Consider the following 27,750-nt stretch of genomic DNA (forward strand, 5'->3'; position numbering starts at 1 on the left):
AACTTGGGATTCTCCTTTTAGGCGATGGGCTGGTAACCTGTCACTATTTTAATCTCAATTCTATCTTAAAGCCAGATAGCTGAATGTGGCCTATCAATCTTTTCAAGATTGTTGGTTCTGTCTACCCCGCAAGGGATATAGACGTGATTATATGTATGTCTACAAATAAACTTCGTGAAACTTTCTCAGTTAAGAATCACGCTGAAACTGATTCCATTGCTAACAAAATTTTAAAAAAGCACCAATCGCTAGAGAATTGCAATGGCAGAATGCGCAACCAGCAATCCCGTATCCGGTAGTTTAATTAAGCTCCTATCCTACATATCCTTCCAAACTGCCACTGTAACACCTAAAGAATTTTTCACCTTACAACCATAAAAATAGAGTTTATTATTCAATAACAATCAAAGTCTCTGGTGTATCAGCAATGTGCAATAAAGGTAAATAGCGCAATTTATACTACCTGTTGCAGTAAATGTTTAGCGATTAGCTCCAAAGTGGTTGTAAACTAATTTTTATTACGGTTTTTCTTTAGTGATTTATGTTGAAACAAGAGACCGCCCGCGGCTCTGTTCGCGTATAAACGAAAAAAATAAAAAAAAATAATTTTATTCATTACTATAGAGGATATTATGTAGCGATACTATTTGTACACGTATAAAATCCCTGTGTTACCTACATTTGCAATAAATAATTTGACTTTGAAATCAAGTCGAGAAATATTATTTTTCGTTTCACATTGTATGTGACTGATACATCAAATCTGCATGCTATATGTTAAAAAAAAAATGAAAAAAATGATCAGGAAAATGGAATAATTGGAAAAAAAGGCATTATGTCAACGTGGACATGTGAATATTTTGCACGGAACCCACTTCACGTACTTTATAGAAATCTGTGTCGAAGTGAGGTCCCTTGAGAAATTCTGGGAGACAATTTGTTGATGACACGACATTTTTAATTCATGTCGGCCATGGTACTACCCAGCACAGAGCAAGGAACATCTCAAGAGAGCTTGGACTTTCTCGGCTGGAGTAGGTATAATTCATGAAAGGTAAATCCATGCACGCATACATATGGTCACGTCTATACACATACATGTCTCCCTTGCGGGGGAGACAGGGCCAACAATCTTAAAAGGCAAAAGGCCTCGTTCAGCTATATGCATACATATATTTACATAGACATGTTTATATTTTACAGCTGTTAGCCCATCGCTTACAAGAGAAAACTCCAAGTTTATAAGCCTATCCCTTAGTTGTCATTTACTACATCCACGGGAAAGATATGAAAACCATTCGGGAAAGGAAAATAAGGACATATCAATAAACAGCCTACAACTGAATAGTTACCATTGAAATTACATAACGTAGGCGTATTTGCAAAAAAAAATCATAAAAGTGACCAACAGGAGTAATATTCAGTACAAAATACATTTAACAATAGATTATCTTTTATAATTAAAACACAGAAATCAAAATTTTCAAATTTTGTGACTCCTAAAACCATAACACCTCTTTTATCAAATTGGGTAACAAGTTAAAATGGAGTCGCGAATGTACAAATTAAAGAGATAGCGAGGCGAACGAAGGTCTTTTTGTTTGTTTTTCTTTGTTATTTCTGCGACGGAACTACGTAGAAGTTGCTTGTATGCAGTCAGTGTCGTTTTTAGCATTCCAGGTCTTAGTTAAAAGCATAGATTTTCTACTTATCTGATGCGGAATATTGTAAATTAAAGTAAAAACAACTGAACTTTTAACCGATATTTGGTAAAAAAAAAAAGAAAGACCGTGTTAGTTTTACGTGTGGCTTGCCGTGTGGTTCCCGGCACTGTAGAATAGGGCCACTCCATGTCTTTCCCGATAACTTAAAAGGCAACTAAGGGAATGGTTAATAAACTTGGAATGCTTCTTGCAGGCGATAGCAACCCGTCAATATTTGAATATTAATTCCATCATCAAGCCGTACAGCTGAACGTGGCCTTTCAGTCTTTCCAAATCTGTCGGTTCTGTCTACCCCGCAAGGGATATAGCCGTGATAGTTTTAAGATGTTGTCTATCTTAATGCCAAATTCTATTATCGCGTAACGTAATGGCCGGACATATTTTCAAGTTCGGCCCATAATTGGTGCAAGGTCGGACACCCTGCATTGTAGAGATTGTTTTTTAATTTAGAGACTTTGGGTCAAATATTTCATGACTTACTTGACGAAATTAACTTTTTTAATCGCCTTATTATATGATTTTTTTTTAGCTTTTGTAAAATATAAGCGGTTATGAGTCTCGATGTGCGATAACAAAAGACGAACAGGCCGGACAGACAATCACAAAGCCTATGTCCGGTTTGTTAGTTTGTTTGTTTGTAATATCTTTATTGCATAGAAATTTACACAGTAACAAGAAAATAGTAAGTACATAGTTATAAAAGAAACAAATCACTTGCAATGGCGGACTTATCCCGTGAAGGGATCTCTTCCGGTTGTCGGTTTTTATCAGACGCCTGGCAACCCTAAGATAGACTTTAAGAGTAGGATAGCTGTAGATAGATGGTACATACATACATATGGTCACGTCTATATCCCTTGCGGGGTAGACAGAGTCAACAGTCTGGAAAAGACTGAATGGCCACGTTCAGCTATTTGGCTTAATGATATCTATAATTGAAATTCGAATAGTGACAGGTTGCTAGCCTATCGCCTAAGAAAGAATCCCAAGTTTGTGAGCCTATCCCTTAGTCGCCTTTTACGACATCCATGGGAAAGAAATGGAGTGGTTCTATTATTTTTTGTATTGGTGCCGGGAACCACACGGCACATTTGACTTTAAGTTTCAAAGTTGAAGAGAATTATGGTATAAAGCTTTGCGGTTTCTCTTGCGATTTAATATTAAAATCTCTTCCGGTTGTCGGTTTTTATCAAACGCCTGGCAACCGTAAGATAGACTATAGGAGTAGGATAGCAGTAGATAGATAGATAAAACTCTTTATTGCACCATAAAAATAAAACATACAAAACAACAGTAGGTAGGTAGTAGGTAAGGTAAACTAACTAAATACCAGTCGGACTGAGTTAAATGGATTATACCGATTAGCATTCAGGCTGATTTCATTCAGAGTTCAGCCGATCTGGCTTCAATGGTTATCCGACGCCAATTAAAAATCGTTTAGTCGGGTCAAATTAAACGGAGCCAATAGACATTTCAAATTGTTACTACTTATAATGGTAAAATTGAAAAAAAATATGTGTGTAGCTAAATACATAGTTTCAAATTGCAGAAATTTATGGACTTTCCTTTTACCTTCCAATCAAATTGACGTATATTTTTGGACATGATAATTTCCGTGTGTGTAAAAAAACAGGAGAACTCCATCGCTTTCCCATGGATATTGTAAAAGGCGTCTAAGGGATAGACTTAAAAACTCGGGATTTTTCTTTTACGCGATCGGCTAGCAACCAGTCTCTATTTGAATCTCAATTCTATTTTTCATTTTTTTTAATTCATTTTTTTGGACATATTACACATTATTACATTCTTTCATCAATCCAAACAGCTTAACGAAGCCTTGCAGTCTTTTCCAGACTATCGGCTGTGTCTACCATGCAAGGGATATTTATGTATGTACAACACTTATATAAGTTAGCACCTACATCCATTTATATTAAAAACATGGAAAATATTAGTATATGTTGATGATCTAACACAGAGCCAGACAAAACCTTCAAAGTAACATAGAATGTACAACAGGTGGCCTTAATGCTATAAGAAAGATATATAGATAAAACTCTTTATTGCACCATAAGAGTAAAACATACAAAACATCACAAAACAAACGGAGATGGTTCAAAAGCGGACTTCGCGAATACAACGTGCAATCGTCCATGTTTCAGATTTAAGATATCTATATTTGTAAATTGACGTCCGATGAAAATGCTGCAGTGTAGTTTGTTCCGCCGCTATTTCTACACATGCGCTTTGGAAGCGATAGTAGTTATAATTAGATTTAAGTGATGTGACGTCAATAATTCCAATCAACATAAGGGTAAAGGGTCAGGTCAAAAGTACCCGAAACTGCCGAGCTTGCATGATGAGAGTTATGAATGTGGATGAAGCGAAGGAAGTATGCAGAGATCGTGGCAAGTGGAAAGAGGTAGTCTCTGCCTACCCCTTCGGGAAAAAGGCGTGATTTTATGTATGTATGTAACATAAGGGTGATACAAGAAGATAGGTATATGAAGATCCCACTACATCCTAATTTGATATTTTATGTATGTTTATGTATTTATAATGTATATTATGTATCTTGTATATGTATTTATGCATTTTTTTTGTAATGTATGTATTTTGTCAGTATGCATGTGCACTATATCGCACCACCAACTTAAAGGTTTTTCTGTTTGGTCAGCTGGTTGACTGTTAGAGAATGCCAAACGGCATTAAGTCCGCCTTTTGTACATTTTTGTTTTTGTGCAATAAAGTTTAAATAAATAAATACATTCTTTTACACGGCGGCGGTTTTCTATCATTAAGCCAAACAGAACGTGGCCTATCAGTCTTTTTAAGACTGTTGGCTCTGTCTACCCCGCAAGGGATATAGGCGTGATTGTATGTATGTATGTATGTACTTTTACACGGCAAAAGAAGATATCAGCCGGCGCACTACGGCATCAGGATTCAGTAGTAATGCGGCATTGCGAAGTTCACAGCGGGCCGGCGATGCGGTGAATAAAACATACATATCTACCTACAATCGATACGTTTTATATCTCCAAAATTTTCGGGATACCGAGATAACGAAAGGAACTTTGTTACATACATATAATCACGTCTTTATCCTTCGCGGGGTGGATAGAGCCAAGAGTTTTCCACAGTCATGAGAGAAAGAGGCGTTATTACAATTGCTAACAGTATTGGTAACTAGTATTTGATAATAATAAAATTTTACCCGACCTTTAATCCCTTAGATATTTCGGTAATTATAAAAGCTCATAATCGTGAAGAGAGACTAAACTTTCTGAAATTGACTAAAATCAAGGAGCTATTATAAAGACGTAATTTCAAACGAAAATGCGAATTGTTCAAATCCTTCCTTTTTACAGTATAAGTATTAGATAAGTATACTACGATTTTAGCACACATAATTCAAATCGACCATATATAAGGCCACCGAATCGCTTGCATGGCCAATATAGCCTGAGGCAGAGGCGTATAACTCTCGTGATATTGAAAATGGGTCCCCAAACGACTATAGAGTTTCTGCGGCAGCTGTGGTCAGTGTCCGATATGTGTAGGTATAAAGCAACTATGATATTGATAACCGGTGGTCGAATCGGTAAGGTTAAAATGAATGTGGCGCAAAATAGCACAGGTTCGAATCCCACCCCGGCCGTGTACAAATGACAATTTTCAAAGTTATGTACATTAGTGTGAATACAAGACGATTTTCTTACGGTGATGAAAATCAAAGCTTTTAAAAATAAATACATAAATACATATGGTCACGTCTATGTCCCTTGTGGGGTAGACAGAGCCAACAGTCTTGAAAAGACTGATAGGCCACGCTCAGCTATTTCCCATGGATGTCGTAAAAGGCGACTTAGGGATAGGCTTACAAACTTGGGATTCTACTTTTAGGCAATGAGCTGGCAACCTGTCACTATTTAAATCTCAATTCCATCATTAAGCCAAACAGCTGAACGTGGCCTATTGGTCTTGTCGAGACTGTTGGCTCTTCCATCGCAAGGGTCGTGATTATATGTATGTATGTAATACGTTTCAAAAGGATGTACAAAATGTACATAGAAAAGGTAAGGTCTGAGTCTGAAAAACCAAGTTTAGTTTCCACGAGATAAGAGTATAAAACTTTCAAGTTTAACCGAGCAAGACATTTAATTTATTGCTCCATTGCCGTTAGCAAGTCTACATTATCTACTACAAAGAATTCTGAAGGACGTCCTGGTAAAGGGTCAGGTCAAAAGTACCCGAAACCGCCGAGCTTGTATGAAGAGAGTTATGAATGTGGACGAAGCGAAAGAAGTATGCAGAGATCGTGGCAAGTGGAAAGAGGTAGTCTCTGCCTACCCCTCCGGGAAAGAGGCGTGATTTTATGTATGTATGTATGTAAGAATTCTGAGGTATTTTCTTGCATATACTTGATATCAAATACTTGTGTTCACTTCTAACTCACGATTATATTCCTTATGGGGTAGATAGAGACGACTATCTCAAAAAGACAGAAAGGCCACGTTTAGCTGTATGGCTTAATGATTGAATTGAGATTCAAATAGTGACAATCTGCGAAATAATATTATGACCGATAAGAATATTTTTATGAATTTATTTATTTATTCTTTATTGTAAAGTACAATAGGTGGACTTAATGCTAATGACATTATTTAAACAGTCTACCATTGGGTTAAGAAGAGAACCTATATGTGTATAATAAATAATGTATAAAGATCAAAAATGTACTGGGACGCTACTGTAGGTATGTTTATTTTCTTTAAGAGTTGTCTTAACGAGTCTCTTGGTCCTAAGCCGTAAATTGCGCGAACGGCCCTTTTCTGAATTATAAAAATAGTTTGTAATATCAGCCGCGCTACCCCATAAAAGTAAACCATAAGATAACATGCTATGAAAATAGCTGAAATAAACAAGCCTAGCTGTAGCTACATCTGTCAATTGTCGGATCCTCCTAACAGCATAAGTGGCAGAGCTAAGTCTATTGGAAAGTTTAGAAATATGAGCACCCCACTGTAGCTTTGCATCAATTATAATTCCTAAAAACTTTATATTTTCAACAAATTCTAATTTCTGGCCTTCCAGTATTATGTCAGTATTGGCCTGCCTTACGTTTGGAAGGGTAAATTTAATGCATTGGGTCTTATTAGCATTTAAAAGAAGATTGTTGGTTGAGAACCAGATAGATATGGCCGACAGTATATTATTAACCGAACTTACATTTTCGCTATGGCGATCTAATTTAAATATTAAAGAAGTGTCATCGGCAAACAGCACTATACCCGCCTGTTTTTCCACCATAAAAGGCAGGTCATTGACATATATCAAGAAGAGGAATGGTCCTAAAATTGAGCCCTGAGGAACACCCATTGAGACGCTTGATCCGCTTGACTTTACTCCATTAATATCTACAGTTTGAAGCCTATCAGTCAAATAGGATGCCATTAGTTTAGTTGATTTGTGGTCAAACCCATATTGACGAAGTTTACGCAAAAGTGTCTGATGATCTACGCAATCAAATGCTTTAGAGAGATCGCAAAAGACTCCAACTGAATCCTGTGAGCTCTCCCACGCGTCATAGATTTGAGTAACAAGTGCTACTCCCGCATCAGTGGTGGACTTCCCGGCAGTGAACCCATATTGTTGGGAATGGAAAATGTTATTGATTTTAAAATATTGTTGCATTTGATTAAGCATCATCTTCTCAAACACCTTGCTCAAAACTGGCAATATAGAAATAGGTCTATAATTGCCAAGGACTGTTTTCTCCCCTTTTTTGAATAAAGGTATTAATTTACTACATTTCATTAAATTTGGAAAAATACCCTCATCAATACATTCATTAAATATAAAAGCTAGATCAGATGCAATAATGTCTATGATTTGACTTATATGATACTAACAGACATACCCCAATGGTCTTCAGACTTTTTCAAATTAAGTTGTTTGAACGCCTTTAATATATTATCAGAGTTAACATATTTAGATTTAAAGACAGATTTGATGGGAGTTGTGTTATTATTAAGAAGACAGATTTGATGGGAGTTGTGTTATTATTAGAAGATTCAACTCGAAATTAACGCGGACGAAGTCGCGGGCAACAGCTAGTATATATGTCTAAGATCTGTTACATTACAAACAAAGAAAATTAACTTTTCTTAATGAAAGTAAGCAAGCTATGCCTAAAGTCGAGTTAACATACAAATTTTCATGTACAAATACGAATCATATTTACATTTCCCTTACTGTAGTGTAGTCACCAGCACATATTGCTATCCTCAGACCTTTTTGCCACGGTAACAGATGTCAAATTCCGATGTATTTGGTTGATATGCTCTTTTGTATACAAACAAAGACTCAAATGAGACTCCACCACAATAATCTTGCCGCCTGACACCGAGATTTTGAAACAGTGACACGAAAAACCACAAGCCTGAGGCTGATGTTATCTTCAGGCAGATTTGGGTAGTATTAAGGATGTTTAGGTGTATCTAAATGTTGCAAGATGAAAAATAACGTAATGTAATGTAACATAACATATAGTCACGTCCACATCCCCTGCGGAACAGACAGAGCTAACAGTCATCCGCCGCTTGGCTTAATGATAGAATTGCGATTCAAATATTGACAGGTTGTTAGCCCATCGCCTAAAAGAGAAAAATAAATATTATGAAATTAGTTCACTCTATTTAGTCCTATGATTTTGTATTATTTATAATATTGGAACTAATTTTGATAAAATTAACTTTAAAATGAAGTCATTCTTTACGAGTAATAATTTTATTGTTTTCTAGGGGTGCAGTGTTTAGACAGTATTTAGGTCTGTAGCGGGAGCGATGATTCGGCTCGACCGCCACCAAAGGGAAGATCTTCCGCCAGGCTAGGTGTTATGCCTGGGGAACCGCGGCTCCGACGATGTTGTGTCGGAGGTTGTATATATAGCTCCAATCCTTGAAATCTCTGAAATCGCGATTTGGGTTCTTCGCTGCTATTGGCTGAGCGCGTCGATTTCTTCGAGATGATTGACAGTTGTTGTGTGATTTGATGTTGTCGACGAGTGGCGTAGAGATGTCGCCACAGTACTCCCCCCCAAGACCGGAGGTCTGAAGTCTTGAGCTTGCTGTGCAATCTGTGCTTCAGTTGTAGCTTGCAAGTGCCAGTTGTCTTCCAGTGAGTCGGAAGTTGCTCGAAGTCCTTGTGAGTCAGGAGTGAGCCGTTGCGTTGCTCGTAGTCTGCGGTGAGTCGAGACAGTAGAGAGCGAAGTCGACTTGTTGGCGCCGGTAGATATCGTGCAGAGCTGCCACGCTGGAGAGAAGAGCGGCCGTCGAAGAGATCCAGGCGTGGGCTGCGGTAGATGCGTCGGTCGCTGAAGTCGATGAGAGTGAGTGCGGGTGGAGACAGGACCAGGAAGCTCGGTGAATCGGCTGCGATGGACCTTCTGCGATACCCAGTTGCTGGCTTGCTGTGAGACTGCTTGCAGAGTGAGGAGTGATGCTGAGGATTGGAGTTGTTGAGCGCGTCGATTTCTTCGAGATGATTGACAGTTGTTGTGTGATTTGATGTTGTCGACGAGTGGCGTAGAGATGTCGCCACAGGTCTATCACTTATTTATCCCTTACGGGGTAGACAGAGCTAGTTGTCTCGGTGACAGGTTGCTGGCCCATCTTCTACAAGAAAACCTTCCTTGTTTTTTTTAGGTTAGTGGCACAATATGCTTTTCATAACAGAAGCTTGCTTCACACGACAATATGATATTTTCTCTGTGTAAACGTATTTCCGAAGTGTAAACACTTGTAGATCGATAAAGCAATCATGGTACTACAAAATGAAATAATATGATTTATGTCAGGTCGCGAAATAGATCGCTTTACAGGTGACTTAAGTGAGAAATAGTAAGTCTATTTAACGAAATGTAATATAAATATAAGTCCGCCTATTGTACTTACAAATTGTATTTATTTATTTATGTACACAAAATTATATACAGTTGTATATTGTAATTGTTACAATAAAGAATAATTAATAAATAGATAAATATAGGTAGTGATGTACGAGCTAGGTCTTAAAGGTTGGTTTCTCCCGGAATCTCAAATGCATACCTTGAGCTAAACGCGGCCTTTCAGTCTTTTCAAGGCTGTTGGGTCTGTCTACCCCGCATGGGATATAGACGTGATTATACATATGTATGTTCTAATTCAAGATAAATATATATGTATATATATATATGTATCTGAAGCGAAAAGATAAAAAAATAAAGTAGTATGTAGCGGATGCCCGCAGTTTGTTAAACCGAGTCGGCTTGAACAAAGCTTTTTCATCCCACAGGAGAGTTCGCGGAGACTTAACGAAGCTCTCAAAGCTTACTTGACGACGAGTCGTTAAGCCCCGTATGTGATTATTGCTATTTACTAACAACTGTCCAAAAATACTATTTAAATATTTTATTTCAAAACTTTATTGCACCTAAAATTATTTACAATAGGTGGACCTAAAGTCATAAGGCATTCATTACCAGCCGGGATCAAACTGAAATTGAAAATTGAGTTGTTAAAAACAAAGACTGATTCGGCTCGACCGCGCCACCAAAGGGAAGATCTTCCGCCAGGCTAGGTGTTATGCCTGGGGAACCGCGCGACAGACGATGTTGAGTAGGAGGTTGTATTTATGCTCCAATCCGTGAAATCTTTGTAATCGCGAATAAGACACTTCGCTGCTATTGGCTGAGCGCTTCATTTTCTTCGCTGTGATTGACAGTTGATTTGTGACATTAGCGATGTCGGCACAAGATTAATTTGAGATAGATATTACACATTCTAAGATAAAACACGCATACATGAAAATAATCTTCATATATAAGTATTGAGTAACACAGGTAACACACACATATATAAGTTTTAATAATTAATATAGTTTTTTAGTAACAAATAATGACTACCATATTTTATTAATAAATATAGTCCTAAATACTGCTATTATTATAAACACCCGTAATCGTTTGTGACCTCTTTGCAGATAAACCACTGACACATAGAAAAAGGGCTTTCCCTTTCACCCTTTAGGTATGGAACCCTAAAAAATGAGAGTACAAGGGAGACGCGAAGTTTTCATTAGTGTATGTTGTTGACACAAACGAAAATATGGTACCTCAGGGCTTTGGAGCAATTCCACACGTCGTCGAAATAATTTCATGCTATATTCAATTTTGGAAGGATATCTATAACAAAAGTTATAGATCCTTCGTTACTCATCTGGTTCACTGGAAGAGATCTCTTCATGGGGTATATCATACATACATGCATCACGTCTATATCCCTTGCGGGGTAGACAGTCTTGAAGAGTATTGGTTAGTATTCAAAGTAATGTACATAACTACGAAAATAGTCATTGGAACGTGGCCGTGGTGGGATTCGAACACATCCCTTAAATAAATTGTACAGCTTGATATATCCCAACAACAAATGACTAAGGGATAGGCTTATAAACTTGGGATTCTTCTTTAAGGCGATGGGCTAGCAACCTGACACTGTTTGAATCTCAATTCTATCACTAAGCTAAACAGCTGAACGGGACCTATTGGTCTTTTCAAGACTTTTGACTTTGTCTACCCGGTAAGGGATAAATACATACATAATTATAGGGCAGTTCCACTCTTATCAGCTATTACGTAGTCATCGGAAAACATATGTACCTTAACCGACTCTCAAAATGAAGGTATAAGTATAGTACTTAGGTATTTACTTACACTTATATAGTTACATCTTAATCCTTTTAAACTAAATAATATCGGAAAACAGAGTGATCTGCATGAAAACTCGTTCATCGTTATAAATACATGATTAAGAAGCAATTTATGTTTTGTAGGGATGTCAAGGTCAGGGTTTGATGTGGGTTGGGATAACTCACAGAGCACGGAAGGTCTCTATGTGGAAGCGTGATTTGTGGTCGGGTTTATACCCAAAAATAAAAAAAAACATTTGACGAATGGAACATACATACATACATATCACGTCTATATCCCTTGCGGGGCAGACAGAGCCAACAGTCTTGAAAAGATTGATCGGCCACGTTAAGCTATTTGGCTTAATGATAGAATTGAGATTCAAATAGTGACAGGTTGCTAGACCATCGCCTAAAAAAGAATCCCAAGAAAACAGATTCCAATTCTAATGGAATAAACATTATGATAAATAAAAATAAATGTGTATAATCATTCAAACATCACGTCTAAATCCCTTACTGTTTAGACACAGCCAACAGTGTCGAGAAGACTAAAAGGCCACGTTCAGCTGCACATGACTTGATGATGGAATTGAGTTTTAGACAGTGAAACGTTGCTATAGCCTAAGAACCCTTAGTTGTTTTATGCTATCCCTTAGTCGCCGTTTACGTGATCCATTGGAAGTGGTCCTTTTTTTATTGGTGCTGGGAACTACACGGCATATGATACGGTGATATGTACTATAAGGTAATTATTTTATATCTGTGACTATAAACGTACCCCGCCTGTCTTAGATTCGAGATTTCACACCGTAGGAGGCGACTAAATATCATGAAGTCTTTTAAAAAGAAGGAAGCACAGTAACCACACTCCCAAATGTTGCAGTAATAATGACAAATACTGCAGTAAATTATAAAATATCGCCGCTTCTTCGCTCTTAATAGGCGGCCGTTACTTTAAAGGTCATTAAATGGTATACTTTCGTGGTATTCAGCTGCAATAGAAATATGACAAACTGTATGGTCGTATAAATTTATTATTAAAATTGATAGCATTCAAAGATTTATACTCGTACGATCAAGGCGGAAATTGAATTGAAAATTATAACCTCTATTAAAAGGTAGTTTAAATAATTAAAGACTTGCCTGTTTACAATAGAAATTGATATAAAAAGGAATTGTACGAAATGGAAAAAATTAAAATTCACTCTCCACATCTTATTTTCATGTTGGCTGGAAGAGATCCCACTTAGGGATAAGCCCGCCTTTGTACTGTACTACTGTTTTATATTTGTAATGTAATCCTGTTCTGTTCACTAAGAACAATAAAGGATTTACTTACTTACTAAAGATAACGATCAAAAAGTTGTTTTGCCTTAATATCTTTTGTTGAACAAATATATAAAGGCAAAATAACTTTTTGCCTGATAAGAGAAATTTGACTGTGAATATATGTCACGATTTCTATATATTCATTCATTCGTATAATCACATCTATATCCCTTGCGACGTAGACAGAGCCAGCAGTCCTGATAGGCCACGTTCAGCTGTTAGGCTTACTAATAGAATTGAAATTCAAATAGTGACAGGTTGCTAATCCGTCCCCAAAAAGAAGAATCACAATTTTATAAGTTTCTCCCTTAGTCGCCTTTTACCACATCCATAGGAACGGGATGGAGTGGTCCTATTCTTTTTGTTTATTGGTGCCGCAAACCACACGGCACTACCTATCCATATACAATGTTGATTTTTTGTAACTATTTTTCATAACTTATCATCTTCTCCAACAATACACTATATAAATAAGTTATACATTAGCATGTAACGTTGTCCAAGCCATCCGCATTGCGACTGTACACCCAGCGCAGCATCCCCAGCGCTCTTTGTTACGAAGCGCGGCCATTTCGTGTTCAACGCTAATAGCAGGGGTGTACGCCGTTAGCCGCTAAGTGATTATGCTGAAACTCGAGTCTCTCGTGGGATGAGTTTGAATTACATAGGACTTGTATAACGTTTTTTCATATAGTGGGGAAGACAAGGTCTTGCGTTATTAAACAGAGGCGTTTGAGGTTTATAGTAAGGAAATTTGTTAATAAATATAAATAAAATTTTCGTTCCTGACATAAAATACGGCACAATGTATTGCTGCCTCTCCCAAAAATTCATTGAGAATTGGTGTTTATTTAGAATTTCTTAATTTATGACAATATCTTGAGAATATTGAACCCACTGAGTATCCCTAAATAGTATACATATATAGTCACGTCTATATCCCTTGAGGGGCCGACAGAGCCAACAGTCTTGAAAAGACTGAAAGGCCATGTTAAGCTTTTTGGCTTGATGATCGCATTTAGACTCAAATAGTGACAGGTTGCTAGGCCAACGCCTAAAAGAAGCATTCCAAGTTTATCCTATCCCTTAGTCGCCTGTTACGACAGTCATGGGAAAGAGAATTATTGGTCCTATTCTTTTTTTATTGGTGCCGGGAACCACACGGCTCTCATAGTAAAATTACGTGTATTGATTTCAGAATGGGTCCAAATTATAACTATTTAAATGTCTACGAGACTATTGGTTCTGCATATAATGTACAACTTGATTTTTGCATGAATAAAATCCGGGAAATTTTACTTGCGTTGCGGGAGCCGTAAAATTTCAGATTTTATGGGTCTTTTCCCAGCTGAGTTGGTAACCCTAGTTAGAACCTGTGTTCAAGTTCATGATGGTTGCAACGCAGACACTTAAGTATGACCTTTCTTTATTGCTCTCGCCTGTTAATGACTTAATAAACACATAATATAACACTATAGTTTTATTGGTCTTCCTACCCCTTGTGTTACGTGGAGAAACTTATGTTATGGATTTACTCAATATGTTATCTCAATTCGGCCAGTCTTCTGGCATAAAGTGATCTTCGAGTTTTGGCTATTGCTTCTATAGTTTTGTGGTCAAACAGGCACTTTAAATGAGCTAGAACCTTGGTTAGTAGGCAGTACTGGCTGGAAAGTGAACGAAATTTAAAAAAAAACTTAAAGTGGAATACGAGCGCAATGCCGAATTTAAATTTTGTTGCCTCTAATTTAGTGTTTATGTTTATTTAAGTCCTTTTAATTTGATAACTTTATCAGTACGTATTGAAAAAGTGAAAATATATTAATGCATTAAGAATGCACACTGCGCAATTTAAATAGCTTATTCTGCAGTTTTCTTCAAAACGGCTCTTCGCTGTTTGTGCAATAGACTTTGTTACCTAGTGTTCAAAGGAGGTATCATGGACGTATGTAGTAAAGTGACTCTGGACTTGACATTAAACAAGTATTGAGATTTTTCGTACTCGCGATATTATTTATACTCTCCTTTCATATCTTTTTATTATACATTATGGACGTCTTCCAAGTTTGCAAGCATTTATTTTAAACGTACCCTTCTTCCAATTATTTGTCAATAAAAAAGTTCACCTGCCTCCATTTTTCGTTTCGTAAAATAATCAATGTTTTGATCAAGGGGATTTGCCGGCATAGTCGGTGTTGCTCACCTTTCAAGCGTATCAATCAAATACATTAGTCGTTTACATCTTATATCAGACGATAAATAGATCGTAACTCTGCCAACTGCATGTCGAAACTAATTATATCCAGACGTACGCATCTTACGAAACCATTGCACTCAATGAAACATTTTATTTTAAACCTGTAAAAATAGTTCCGTACTCGTTTACGTCAAACTCTAGTATTCCAGTCCAGCTGTTGTTTATAAATATTAAAATTAATCTTACCTCGTGACATTCCAAGTTCAAAACACAGTTTTTTTTCTCCATACGAACACAAAACGAATTCCATTATTCAAAGTTTAAAAACTCACCAGTAATTTTTTGCGGGTTCCAGGTTTTTCAGGATTCCGAATTTAAGCCTACCCTAGTGACGTTCAAAATTCAAAACACATTTTTTTCTCCGTACGACCACAACACAAATCCGTTTTCGAAAATTAAAAACTCACCATTTAATTTCTCCGGTGTTTCAGGATTCCGAATTTGAAGGGGGAAGTCGGTTCCGACTTCTTCCGACCGCGGGCACGGGATGTAGGCGTACTGTTTTTTTGTCGGCGCCGGCACGGGCGCGACGCGATGCTTGCCGCGCTCGGCCATCCGGCGTCTGGCCGGCGAGTGCCGCCGGTGCCGGCCGCGGCCGAATGCCGTCGACGGCAGTCGCAGTACGCTATTGATAACCGTGCGTGCGAATTTTTGCTGAAGGAAATTTCTTTACGCAATTTTGCGGTTTGGTCACCGTGTGCGGATATTTGCCTTATAAAATATTAACCGGCGGCTTAGCTACCGTGTAAAAAGCCTCTGTTATTGGGATACCTATGTAAACTAATAGTAGGTATTACTGTAAAGTTTTATTCGTAATTCCACTAGTTCGTAAAAGAGTTATAAGGAAAGATGTAGTCTCTACTTAACCGTCCGAGAAAGAGGCATGATTTTATGTATTTATATTATCTAGTAACGAACATAGGAATTTTCGCATTTATTATGCTGATTTTTTTTACTATCACAGAGAAGTGGTTTCTTTTGCATAAGAACGGTCAACGGTATTTTAAAACGTTGCTTTAGGAGCCTTAATGATACTTTTTATCAAAAAATCAGAATTATTAAAAATGAATTAAATGAAAGGTTGATTTTACAGGCAGGTGCCCCAACATTATAATTAGAAATCTATTTTCGGAAGGGTAGGAAAGGTAAGGGTAGAAATCGGTTTTTAATCGTTTGTAAAATGAAATCGCTCCCGGATATAATGTTAGACCTTTGTAATGTCATCTAATCTTATATATAAAATTCTCGTGTCACAATGTTCGTTCCCGTACTACTCCGAAAAGGCTTGACCGATTTTCATGAAATTTTCTGAGCATATTGAATAGGTCTAAGAATCGGCCAACATTTTTCATATCCCTAAATTACTTACTTAAAAATTATTTATATGGCAAAAAAAACGTTTGCCGTGACAGCTAGTTTACTATAAGTATGTTTATTATACTTTCATTATTTTCAATCACTTATACAACGGTAGACTGTTAGATTATGCTATTAGCATTAAGTCCGCCTGTTTTATTTTACAAATAAATGTAACAAGAAGGAATAAATAAAATAAAATTTCAAGTTTAACTTTACATCTTGAGAAAAATACAATTTTTAGAGTATAATTAGGTATTTATGTTTGCGCGTAACACCTCCTCTTTGTCATCTAGACAAATTAAATATTATTAGAACCAAAACAAATTTTAAAAATGCATAGAGTTACGTAATATTCGTGCTTAGCCAACTTTTTGAGGCCAAACTAGATATTTTAAAGACAACATCTTAACAAAACCAGATGTTTTCACAAAATATAGCTACCGCTATAGGACTATGTAGACACTAAACAGACAATTTCGAAAATAAGAACGTTATCATACATACATATGCGGAGAATTTCGCGCCAAAACACAAATCTAGTACATAATTACATATGCTACATTTTTGTAATAAGAAACAAGTGCTTTTTCTTTTTTCTTTTAACTATTATTATAGTTTACATAAATAAATAGGTATTTACGGAACAAATTATACAGATTGAGTTAGCCTCGAAGTAAGTTCGAGACTTGCGTTACGAGATACTAATTCAACGATACTATATTTTATAATAAATATATATAAATATATATATATACATCCAAGATCCTGGCCAATCAGAAAACGTTCTTTTCTCATCATGCCCTGGCCGGGATTCGAACCCGGGACCTCCGGTGTCACAGACACGCGCTACCGCTGCGCCACAGCGGCCGCAGAAAGTTTGAGTGCGTTTAACTACAATCTGCCTGGTGGTAAGCAAGATGAGGCCTAAGGCAAGTGCACGCATGCTCTAAAATAATGTCTATTCACTCTTGCCTTGAAAATTCCCAAGTAGGTATGCATCGGGGAAGATGCGGGACAAGAACCAAACCTTAGACACATTATAAACAATTTTTTATTAATTCCAAACCCACAAAACAAGAAGAACCAGTCTAAATATTTTCCTTAACCACATTTTAGAAATCTGTGCCTATAAAAGATCATATTTTTGTTATTGCAGTTAGTTTTAAAAATGGAGCGACTCGTAGCTTATATACTAGCTTTGCTAGTTGTCTTTGCTTGTGTTAGCGCTGCCCCGGGTAAGTCTTTAAAAAATATATGAAGTAAAGTAGAAAGAATCCTATACTCACATAAACCCATAGAAATTAGAATAATTACTTATTTCTTTTGCTTGTAAACCATTTCTAAAGTGTCGTGTGGTTCTTTAGGATAGGACCCGTCCATGTATTTCCCATGGATGTCGTAAAAAGTGACTAAGCGAATAGTTAATAAACTTCGGATTCTTCTCTTAGGAGATGAGCTAGTAACCTGTTACACCCTGTTCGCACTTTATGAAATAAGACACATTCAAGCTTCGGTTGCATGATGACGCCATCACAAACTGTTTTATTGTATATCCGTTACAAACTGTTTAATTCTATCTCTCTTGACAATGACATTGACACTCATAGATAATTAATCATATGGCACAGAAGGCCTTAAGTCTTTAGTCCTTGAAAAGTACTTTTTATACCCGTGAGATTTGCGATCATGTACAGAATTTCCTTACGACTTTTTCCATCACCTTTCATACTTTTTATGCTGTATATATGTTGCAGGTTTGCCAGTTCCCAAAAATGGTGAAACTAACATTGAAGCAGGTGAACTTTCTTCACCAATAAGAGACACCAGGTCCATTCCAACCAGACTAGCTCAAAGTAAGTTGGGATTATAATTATTTCCCTATTATTCTTAACTAAGGTAAAATTTTTGCGTAAAAAGAGAACCGCCACCTTTAGATATCCTCCTTTATTGAAGTCGGTAAAATTTCTAAAACTTCTCCTAATACCAACAAACACTTTCCTGAAAACCGCATCAAAATGCGGTGAAACGCGAGATAATCGCGGACAAAGATGCACATACATTCAAACAGGTCAAACTGAGAACCATATTTTTTGAAGGCGGTTCAAAAGGAACGCAAACGCAACATTCTCTCCTCCTTTCTTTAATTTTTCCATGTTTCGTGCTGTTTCGTAACATTTTTCTTTTTCCTCGTGTATTTAATCACGGTTACATCTTCATCTCTCTGACTAGAAGACAGTGGTGCACTTTTTAAACATGATCCAGGGTTGGATAACTCATATCGGATAAGAATTCAACAGGGACATTTTAGCACAATAATATAATAATAATTTAATGAATTATCATAAACCAGAAATATATATATAATAAACCATTCGTGTCATCAAACTAAAAATACACAGCCAACTGGTTTGAGTTTCATGAAAAAGCAAACAAATCAGAAAGCTAAAGATAATTTTTTAAATACTAGTGACAAACAAACTTAAAGCTATAACAGATAAAATAATAAAAAAAAACTCATATCGGATCATGGTAAAAACTGCACTAGATCAATGGAATTTAAAGAGATGGAGAGGTCCTATGATTATGAGACGGGACCATACGGCACAACCCGAGACCCGACGCCCGAGTTTTCTTTTATTCTCTAGAGAACGGCTTTTATGAATTGGCCATGGGTCAAATAAGTAAATAAATACGGGACAAATAACACAGATTGAGTTAGCCTCGAAGTAAGTTCGAGACTTGTGTTACGAGATACTAACTCAACGATACTATATTTTATAATAAATACTTAGATAGATAAACATCCAAGACCCAGACCAGTCAGAGAAAATTCGTTTCTTATCATTCCCTGATTCGAACCCGGGACCTCCGGTGTCACAGACAAGCGTATTACCGCTGCGCCACAGAGGCCGATAACATAATATAACATGAAAGCAGTGTACCTACTTAGCCGGTAACAGCAATACACCTGGCCGCTTTTTATGGAGTACCTTCTTCCAGGTGCAGCCACCACTACCAGTACTCCACGTCCAAGACCGCCTTCCACCACGCCGCCACCCCTACCATCATGGATCAAGCGAAACAAACCAGGGAAATCAGTTTAATTCTACTTAATACTGATATACCTATATCAACTTACCTTTAACTTTTCATATAAGGCTCTTTATAATTTTTTTTTGTTTATGTACATTAACTTACCTGTTATTGGTAAACACATAGGTAAGAAACATGTATACTAATCTTCGGTTGTTGTAATGTTAATATGTTTATACTGTTGTTGTGTCAAATAAATAAATAAATAAATCTTATGGATCTGTTCAATACAAGTCACAGTGTTCGTTCCCGTACTCCTACGAAACGGCTTGACCGATTCTCATGAAATTTTGTGAGCATATTGAGTGGGTCTGAGAATCGGCCAACATCTATTTTTCATATCATTTAGTGATAAGGGTTGTCCACCCTCAGCATTTTTTTTAACTAGAAATTACTTAAAAATTATTTATATGGCAAAACAGCGTTTACCGCGACAGTAAGTAAAAATATAAAGATTTTGCTAGCCCCCAGCGAGATTTTCAGAATTAGAATAATAAAGAACTATTCGATTTATATGTTTTTATGAGAAAAAATGCATTCCAAAATCAGCGAGACAAACAAAACAAAAAACAATTATGTTTTTATGATTTTTTATCAAGTCTATTAAATTGTTGTACCTACTAAAAGTAATTCTATAAAAATCTATAACCATTTTTATACTATTTAGGATGTAAACGTATAGGTATGATACATTCATGATATCATCATTATGTTATATTCGCTGAACGAGACTTTTGTCTTTTGTTTATTTTAACTCGATTTCACAAAATACAAATGTATAGCACAATTGACAGACTTAACGCTAGAAGCATTATCTACTTTTGTCTTTTATATACTAGCTGTACCCGCGACTTCGTCCGAGTGGAATAGTTATTTTGAGCATCATTGAAGCCCTCAAGGGTGAATAATATTCCCCGTTTTTTTCACATTTCCCATTATTTCTTCGCCCCCTAATAGTTGAAGCGTGATGTTATATAGCCAAAAACCTTCCTCGATAAATGGTCTATTCAACACAAAAGAATTTTTCAATTCAAAACAGTAGTTCTTGAGATCAGCGCGTTCAAACAAACAAATAAACTCTTCAGCTTTATAATATTAGTATAGATTTGTATATATTCTGATAATTTGAATGGTTTTCAAAAGGCCACCCTGATTTCATGTAGATTTTGACTACGACAAATAACAATAACAATTCAAAGTTTACCCACCCACACATACCATGTGAGACGGCTTGCATATGAATTATTCAAGACTTCGCTATTTTCTTACTTCGTGTACATTCATATGCCTCGTTTTGCAGAAAATATTTTTGTTTGCGTTCTATATTATTATCTATTACTACTAATATGGTTTGTGATAAACCTTTCTTGTTTTATAAAGAGAAATAATTTTTATTTAAAACTTTATTTGTTAAAAACTTTATTTGTCAAGTGGTTCCCGGCACCAATACAACAAAGAATAGGACCACTCCATCTCTTTCCCATGGATGTCGTAAAAGGTGACTAAGGAATAGGCTTATAAATTTGTGATTCCTCTAAAGACAAGGGCCTATCAACCTCTCACTATTATAAAATCAATTCCATCACAAAGCGATACAGCTGAACATGGCCTATCGGTCATTTCGAGACTATAGGCTCTGTTTTCCCCGCAAGGGATATAGACGTGACTATATGTTTGTATGTAATTACTGGGGAATGCGCGCCTTTCGAAATTTTTAGGGTAAAAAGTTTAAGTAACATACACTAACATTTATTATGTGTGCTGCCCACCCGGTTCCAGGATTTTACCTTTCACCACCCAAAGGTTGGCTGGAAGAGATTGCTTAGCGATAAGTCCGCCTTTTCTTAACATTTTCATAATGTATATTTCTACTACATATGTTTTTTTTTTATTTTATGGGCAATAAAGAATTATTTGTATTGTATTGTAACATATTATGTTAGTTCAGGTTAATTCCGCCCGTCGAAATTCATGAAAAACTGTTCAGTAGATTTAACAAAGAGTAACAAACACACATCCACACATCCATACAAACATTCGCATTTATAATATTAGTAAGATAGGGCTATAACAAAAATCTGAACATGAAAGCCATGAATTACATTGTTTCAGCTTCATTTTGTGAAAGAAGGGTAAATTTTATGATTTATGAAGATTAATAGCCCCATTGCTTCGGGAATTTAGGATTTTTCTGCTATCTTACACAAGATTGAGATTCTTTGTAGGCAACCTATCACTATCACTATTTGGATCTCAATTCTATCATTCCGTACAGCTGTATGTGACCTTTCAGTTCTTTCAAGACTGTCGGCTCTGTCTACACCGCAAGGGATGTAGACGTGACTATATGTATGTTTATATGGTATTTCTTTACTAAACCATGTATCTGATGCTTAAATCTTTTATTTTGTACTTCATTTAACCCGCGACTTCACTTGTGTATTGTCATTTGATTGTCGTTTAAATCCTACTAATATTATAAATGCGAAAGTTTGTACTACTCTGTCAAGAAAGTAGCAGGAAAAGATCAATAATACACAAACTGTTTGTTATTCATCCAAATTTATTTTATCACCTTCAAAATATGCTCCTGTAGAAACGATACACTTACGCCAACGAATAATCCAATCATCAAAACATTTTTTAAACGCTGTTTCCGGAATTGAGGTCAGTTCTCGCCGCGAATTCTCTTTTATGTCTTCTACCGATTGAAAACGGGTGCCACGAAGTGGTAATTTGAGTTTAGGAAAAAGAAAAAAGTCGGCTGGAGCCATATCTGGTGAATATGGTGGTTGCTCGATGGTATTTGTTGAGTATTTGGTTAAAAATTCGTTCACAATGATGGCCTTGTGCGAAGGTGCATTATCATGGTGCAAAATCCAAGAATTTTCTTTCCACAAATCTGGCCTTTTTCGTCGGATTTGCTCTCTTAAACGCCGCATAACACTCAAATAATATTCCTTATTTACCGTTTGACCTTCCGGCAAGAATTCCGAGTGCACAACACCGCGATAGTCAAAGAAAACAGTCAACATGACTTTGACTTTTGAACGACTTTGGCGTGGTTTTTTCGGTTTCGGTTCAGTTGGAAGGCGCCACTCCGAAGCTTGTTGACTAGTTTGCATGTCAAACTCGTAAACCCACGTCTCGTCACCAGTAACAATGCGTTTCATGAATGTTGGGTCGGAATTGACTCGTTCTAGCATGTCCTCAGCGACTCTCGTGCGATTGAGTTTTTGAAAAAAATTCAGGTCTTTTGGGACTAGCCGAGCGGCAACATGTTTCATACCCAAATTATTAGTTAAAATGGTACGGATCGACTCGTGAGATACAGAAAGTTCGGTGGCTATCTCTCTCAAAGTTGAATGAGGATTTTCAGTCACTATTTCCTTCACTTTTGCGAAGTTAACTTCAGTTGCAGACGTTGATGGCCTACCAGAGCGAGGCAAATCTTCCATCACATCTCGACCGCTTTTGAACGCTTTGTACCACTCATAAGCACGAGTTTTTGATAAAGTCGATTCACCGTAAGCCTTCTGTAACATTTTCAGTGACTCCGAACACGATATTCCATTGGCAATGCAAAATTTAAGACAAACTCTTTGTTCGATGTTTTTATCCATTATGAAATTAGCAATACACACTAGATATGATATAACTAAAAATAGCACTGTATTTAATGTAAACAACAGATGCAACTCAAACTCCGCGCCAAAATGGAAAACAGTTGTGCCAATCTAACAACAACAAAAAAAACAAAAATTTGAATTTGGAACCATAAATAAATAATCCATTCCCGATACTTTTCTGACTGAATGTATGTCAGGATGTCAGTATGGATGTTTGTTACTCTTTCACGCAAAAACTACTGAACTGATTACGATGAAATAGCTGAAGACTCAGAATAACATAAAGGCTACTTTTTATCCCGGAGTTCCCGCGGGATTGATAGGGTTTCCATGCGGACGAAGTCGCGAGCGGCCTCTAGTATCTAATAAAAATAATTCTTTTTCCAGAATAAAAGGTACTTCTTTGTTATTTACTACTCCTTTATATTTTCGTACGATTTTAGATTTATTATCTCTTTATATCTTTTTTTATCTGTTAGTTGCTCACAATAGATTATTTTTAGCTTTTTTAGTCTTTAAAACTCGGGCACCACTAAACCCAATGTGAAAGTAAAGCTAAATAAAATGGCTAGTTTTATTACAGTGCCTGCTTCCTGCCTGATATGTTATAGAAATTTTCGATTCACTAATCTTTTTTTCCTTTAATCTAAACCTACATTCGGAGGGAAACAAAGGAAGTAGGTTTTATTCTATTCCGCCGAAAACTACATGTTTCTTAATAAATATAAATCTTTCTAAAATTATAAGTACAAAATGTAAGTAAAATTTTCAAAAGAAGGTACCTACACATATTACCGCTGATTACATACCTCTTTTATTCAAAAGAGGTAACATTTTCATGAATAAAACTTCAGTGAATGCGGCGTAATGATGATGAAAATGCGTGCAGGTGGGTACAGGAAGCACCACAGGAAGCTTTACCACGTATTGAGACCTAATAACAACTAGGTTCTGCTGCACACTGTACAGGGAAAACCCGACCGTAATTTACAAGCGGTCTAGACTCGCTTACAAAAAACCCGTGGTTCCCGGCACCAACACATAAAATAATAGGACCACTCCATCTCTTTCCCATGGTTGTCGCAAAAGGCGACTTAGGGATAGGCTTACAAAATTGGGATTCTTTTTTAGACGTTGGGTTAGCAACCTGTCACTATTTGAATCTCAATTCTATCATTAAGCCAAATAGCTGAACGTGGTCATTCATTCTTTTCAAGATTGTTGGCTCTGTCTACCCCGCAAAGGATATAGACGTGACCATATGTATGTATGTATGTAGAAAAGAATATAGGTTTTTCATAAATCCCACGGGAACTATATTCTTCTCTAGACTCTTAATAATACTCTCAAGACTATAAATTTAGTTACTAACCCGTGAATAGGTAACAAACATATCAACTTATTTTTGCATTCATAATATTATATTCAGTTGGAATGTATCCATCTGTCTATCAATACCAATATTCTAAGCAAAACAATGGTCAACTAGTTTAAATATTGTATCAAATTGCAATCAAACTAGAAAGCCAAATGAAACATATGTGACATAACAAACAAAAAGACTAACCAAATAAAATTATTAAAAAAAAAATACCAATATTCAATCCGTATGTTCACGATATGCAAATCCGCGCATAAACTGTGGTAACAATGTCACAGTGTTGCCATAAGTTCTCGTTTTATTTCCAGCAAGTTAAAGTTTTTATGTCACAGACTTGAGTTCTTGACATTGTATATAAAGTAGACGATATTTATAACGGTCGGGGAAACAGTTTTACATTTTGCGCCGTTTGTAAAATAATGAGTGTTTAGTTAACAAAAGTATTTTACTAAGAAACGAAAGGGAATTTTGATATTAGAGCATCGATGGTCGTTATAAAGAGTGTGACGCAAAAAGGCACATGTTGGAGTCCCACCCCGGCCATGAACCAGTGCCTATTTTTTTAAAAGTTATGTACATTAGTTAGAATAGTAACCGATGCTCTTACGGTGAAGAAAAACATCATGAGATGTGTAACCATGATCGATCCAATACGGGTTAGGCTCCCCCGCAAAAGGTTGCGGACGTCAGACGGGAGTCGCTTCTTGTAAAATCCTGATTCACACAATCCGGAATTTATGGTCAAAGGCATACCCCAGGCTCCTCTCCGGAGTGGTGAGGATGTAACCGAAACTAAAGCCTGGAGGAAGAAAGGAAATTCCGATATCTATCTATACCTATGTATTTGAAACTCAAACTTTCAATTCACTCCATACATACATACATTTGGTCACGTCTGGCAGAGAAGACAGAGCCAACAGTCTGGCTTATCAACAGTTTGACTTAATCGATAAAATTGAGATTCAAATAGTAACAGGTTGCCCATCAGGAAATATCCTGAGTTCAAAAGCCTATCCTATATATATTAGTCACCATTTACGACATCCATGGGCAAGATGGAGTGGTCCTATTCCTTTTTCTATTAATGCCGGGAAGCATACGGCACTATATATGTATGTATAATTATGCAACTACAACGGTATACTATATATGTACGAATATGTTACTGCAATGCCCTTTCTACTCACGTGAATATTAATGTCTCTGTTAGGAAACTTGGCATTAATCTGGAAGACAATGGACGCGGAATTAATGTTCCATGGCTTTATTAGTGAGGTCGAAACGGTAGTGCAGATACGATATGAATAAAGGAATTAAGATAAAACTTGTTTTACTGAAGCTTGTTGTAAAAGACAAGAGATGGTGAAAGCCTCGTGAACTAGCACATTTCCCATTGTGCTTCACACTCCTGGGTTATTGTGGTCAAAGGTATATATATATGTATATATGTATACATATAGTCATGTCTATATCCCTTGCGGGTTGATAGAGCCAACAGCATTGGAAAGGCTGATAGGCCACATTCAGCTGTGTGGCTTAATGATAGAATTGAGATTCAAATAGTGACAAGTTGCTAGCCCGTTGCCTAAAAGAAGACTCCCAAGTTTATAATCTTAGGTGCCTTTTATGACATCCATGAAGAAGAGATGGTCCTATTCATTTTTCTGTTGGTGCCGGGAACCACATGGCACCAAAGGTATACCCTTGGCTTATTCTTTAGGTACAGCATGCCTGGCACAAACATTGCGTACAAGTTTATGATTAACCTTATATCCGTATCGGCTTATATCCGCTTATATATATTTATGTTTTATATGTATATTGGACCTAGTACACTGTACGTCAGCTGTTTATACTAAAGTCCATCCTCAAACAACACCTAGATAAAAAAACCATCCCTTCCCGTTCTGGCCGCCGACCTCCGTTAATTTTGACAACTGCCTTTCAAACTGCTTTCTCACACAGGTTTTACTGTTTTTTAGGTCCCTACCTCTATAATAAAATTAATCGTAACTTACAGCTTCACTTGCTTTCAAAGTTTGTATGTAAAATAGCCACTATATAAATTATCTCTCAGGTCTTGACTATGATAGTACAGAAAACCTTTTACAAACACTAGTCTAAATTTAGAAATTAAGTTAATTAGTAATTACACATTTATTTTTGATTCAAGTAACTTGAATAAACCCATGTAGGTAATTATTAGGTAGATTTTACTCATAAAATTCTCCCTATGAAGAGGTTTCCCTTTATATCTAAATAAGTGAATACTTTGTTTTTGGTTTACAATTAACTGTCTGATTTATCCATGTATTTGTTTTTTTTTGTTTTTGTAAAGGGAAACCAATCTACATTATTATTGGCAAAACCATAGTAGCTACTTTTGTGCTGTATAGGTACACTTCGTGGGGAGAGGCTGGTGTACTGAGATACAAGCTCTGCTTAGTTCAGACACCAGTCTCTCACAATCTTAAATAAGTTAAACCGTGTAATTTTTACTATAAGTCTGTGTCATGTTTAGATTGTGGAGAAAAATAAAGAAATTTGAATTTGAATTAGTTGAAAAAAGTATTGAGAATGACTGTCGTCCTCGTCAGTCGTGCGTGTGATTTGCCATATTTGATGGATGGCAGTTCAAAGGATAGACAGAAGATAAAAGGCACATATTCAAAACATGTGCCTTTTATCTTTATTAAAATTAATCTATGAAATTTGAAGTTGCCTCCTCAGTCGTTCACTCTTGACAGAGTGGTCGTGGTTTTATGATGATGTGCCTTCTTTGGATAATGCGGCCCCAGCGATGCGCCTCCATGTGTTGCGGTCTTCAGCGTTAATTTGAAGTTACGTGTAGTATTAGTTACGAACTTTAGAATTAGTTTAGTCCATCTCAATTATTGTATTTTTAGAAAGAGTTGATTGTATAAGAGGTTATTATATAAAAATCACAATATCGAATAGTTATTTGCCGCAGGAATGGTCGACGACCTAAAGACCTAAAGTCCTAAAGTCGACCTAAAGTCCTACGAGGTGGTCGGACCAAACCCGATCATCCCTAGGCACTGATCTTCATAAGGCCCTCCATGATGCAGAGGACCGCGACAGATGAAGGAAAATCAACAGAATGATCAAGTCACGACCTTCAGTAATGAGGTATATGCTGCGAAGAGAAAGAGAGAGTATAAAAAATACAAAAACTCTATTGACATTTTGGTTTCTCGGTAAGGTCTCGAACAAAAAATTCTTGGC

The 27,750-nt window shown here is 36.6% G+C and overlaps 1 protein-coding gene and 1 long non-coding RNA gene across 2 annotated transcripts in view; one reads left to right on the forward strand and one right to left on the reverse strand.

The window, feature by feature from the left end:
- LOC106137343 (uncharacterized) overlaps positions 1 to 15,597 on the reverse strand; it is a 77,734-nt gene extending 62,137 nt beyond the window's left edge. The window contains exon 1 of the mRNA XM_060945381.1: positions 15,450 to 15,597. Coding sequence (XP_060801364.1) covers positions 15,450 to 15,597 — 148 coding nt within the window. The remainder of the gene's footprint in view (positions 1 to 15,449) is intronic.
- Positions 15,598 to 17,566: 1,969 nt separating this feature from the next.
- On the forward strand, positions 17,567 to 19,636 carry LOC132902045 (uncharacterized). The gene is made up of 3 exons (XR_009656982.1): positions 17,567 to 17,636; positions 18,156 to 18,254; positions 19,402 to 19,636. It is a non-coding gene; the product is annotated as an uncharacterized LOC132902045 (long non-coding RNA).
- Positions 19,637 to 27,750: the final 8,114 nt, after the last annotated feature.

This window comes from Amyelois transitella, chromosome 8 (genome assembly GCF_032362555.1).
Source record: "Amyelois transitella isolate CPQ chromosome 8, ilAmyTran1.1, whole genome shotgun sequence".
Taxonomy (NCBI): Eukaryota; Metazoa; Arthropoda; class Insecta; order Lepidoptera; family Pyralidae; genus Amyelois; species Amyelois transitella.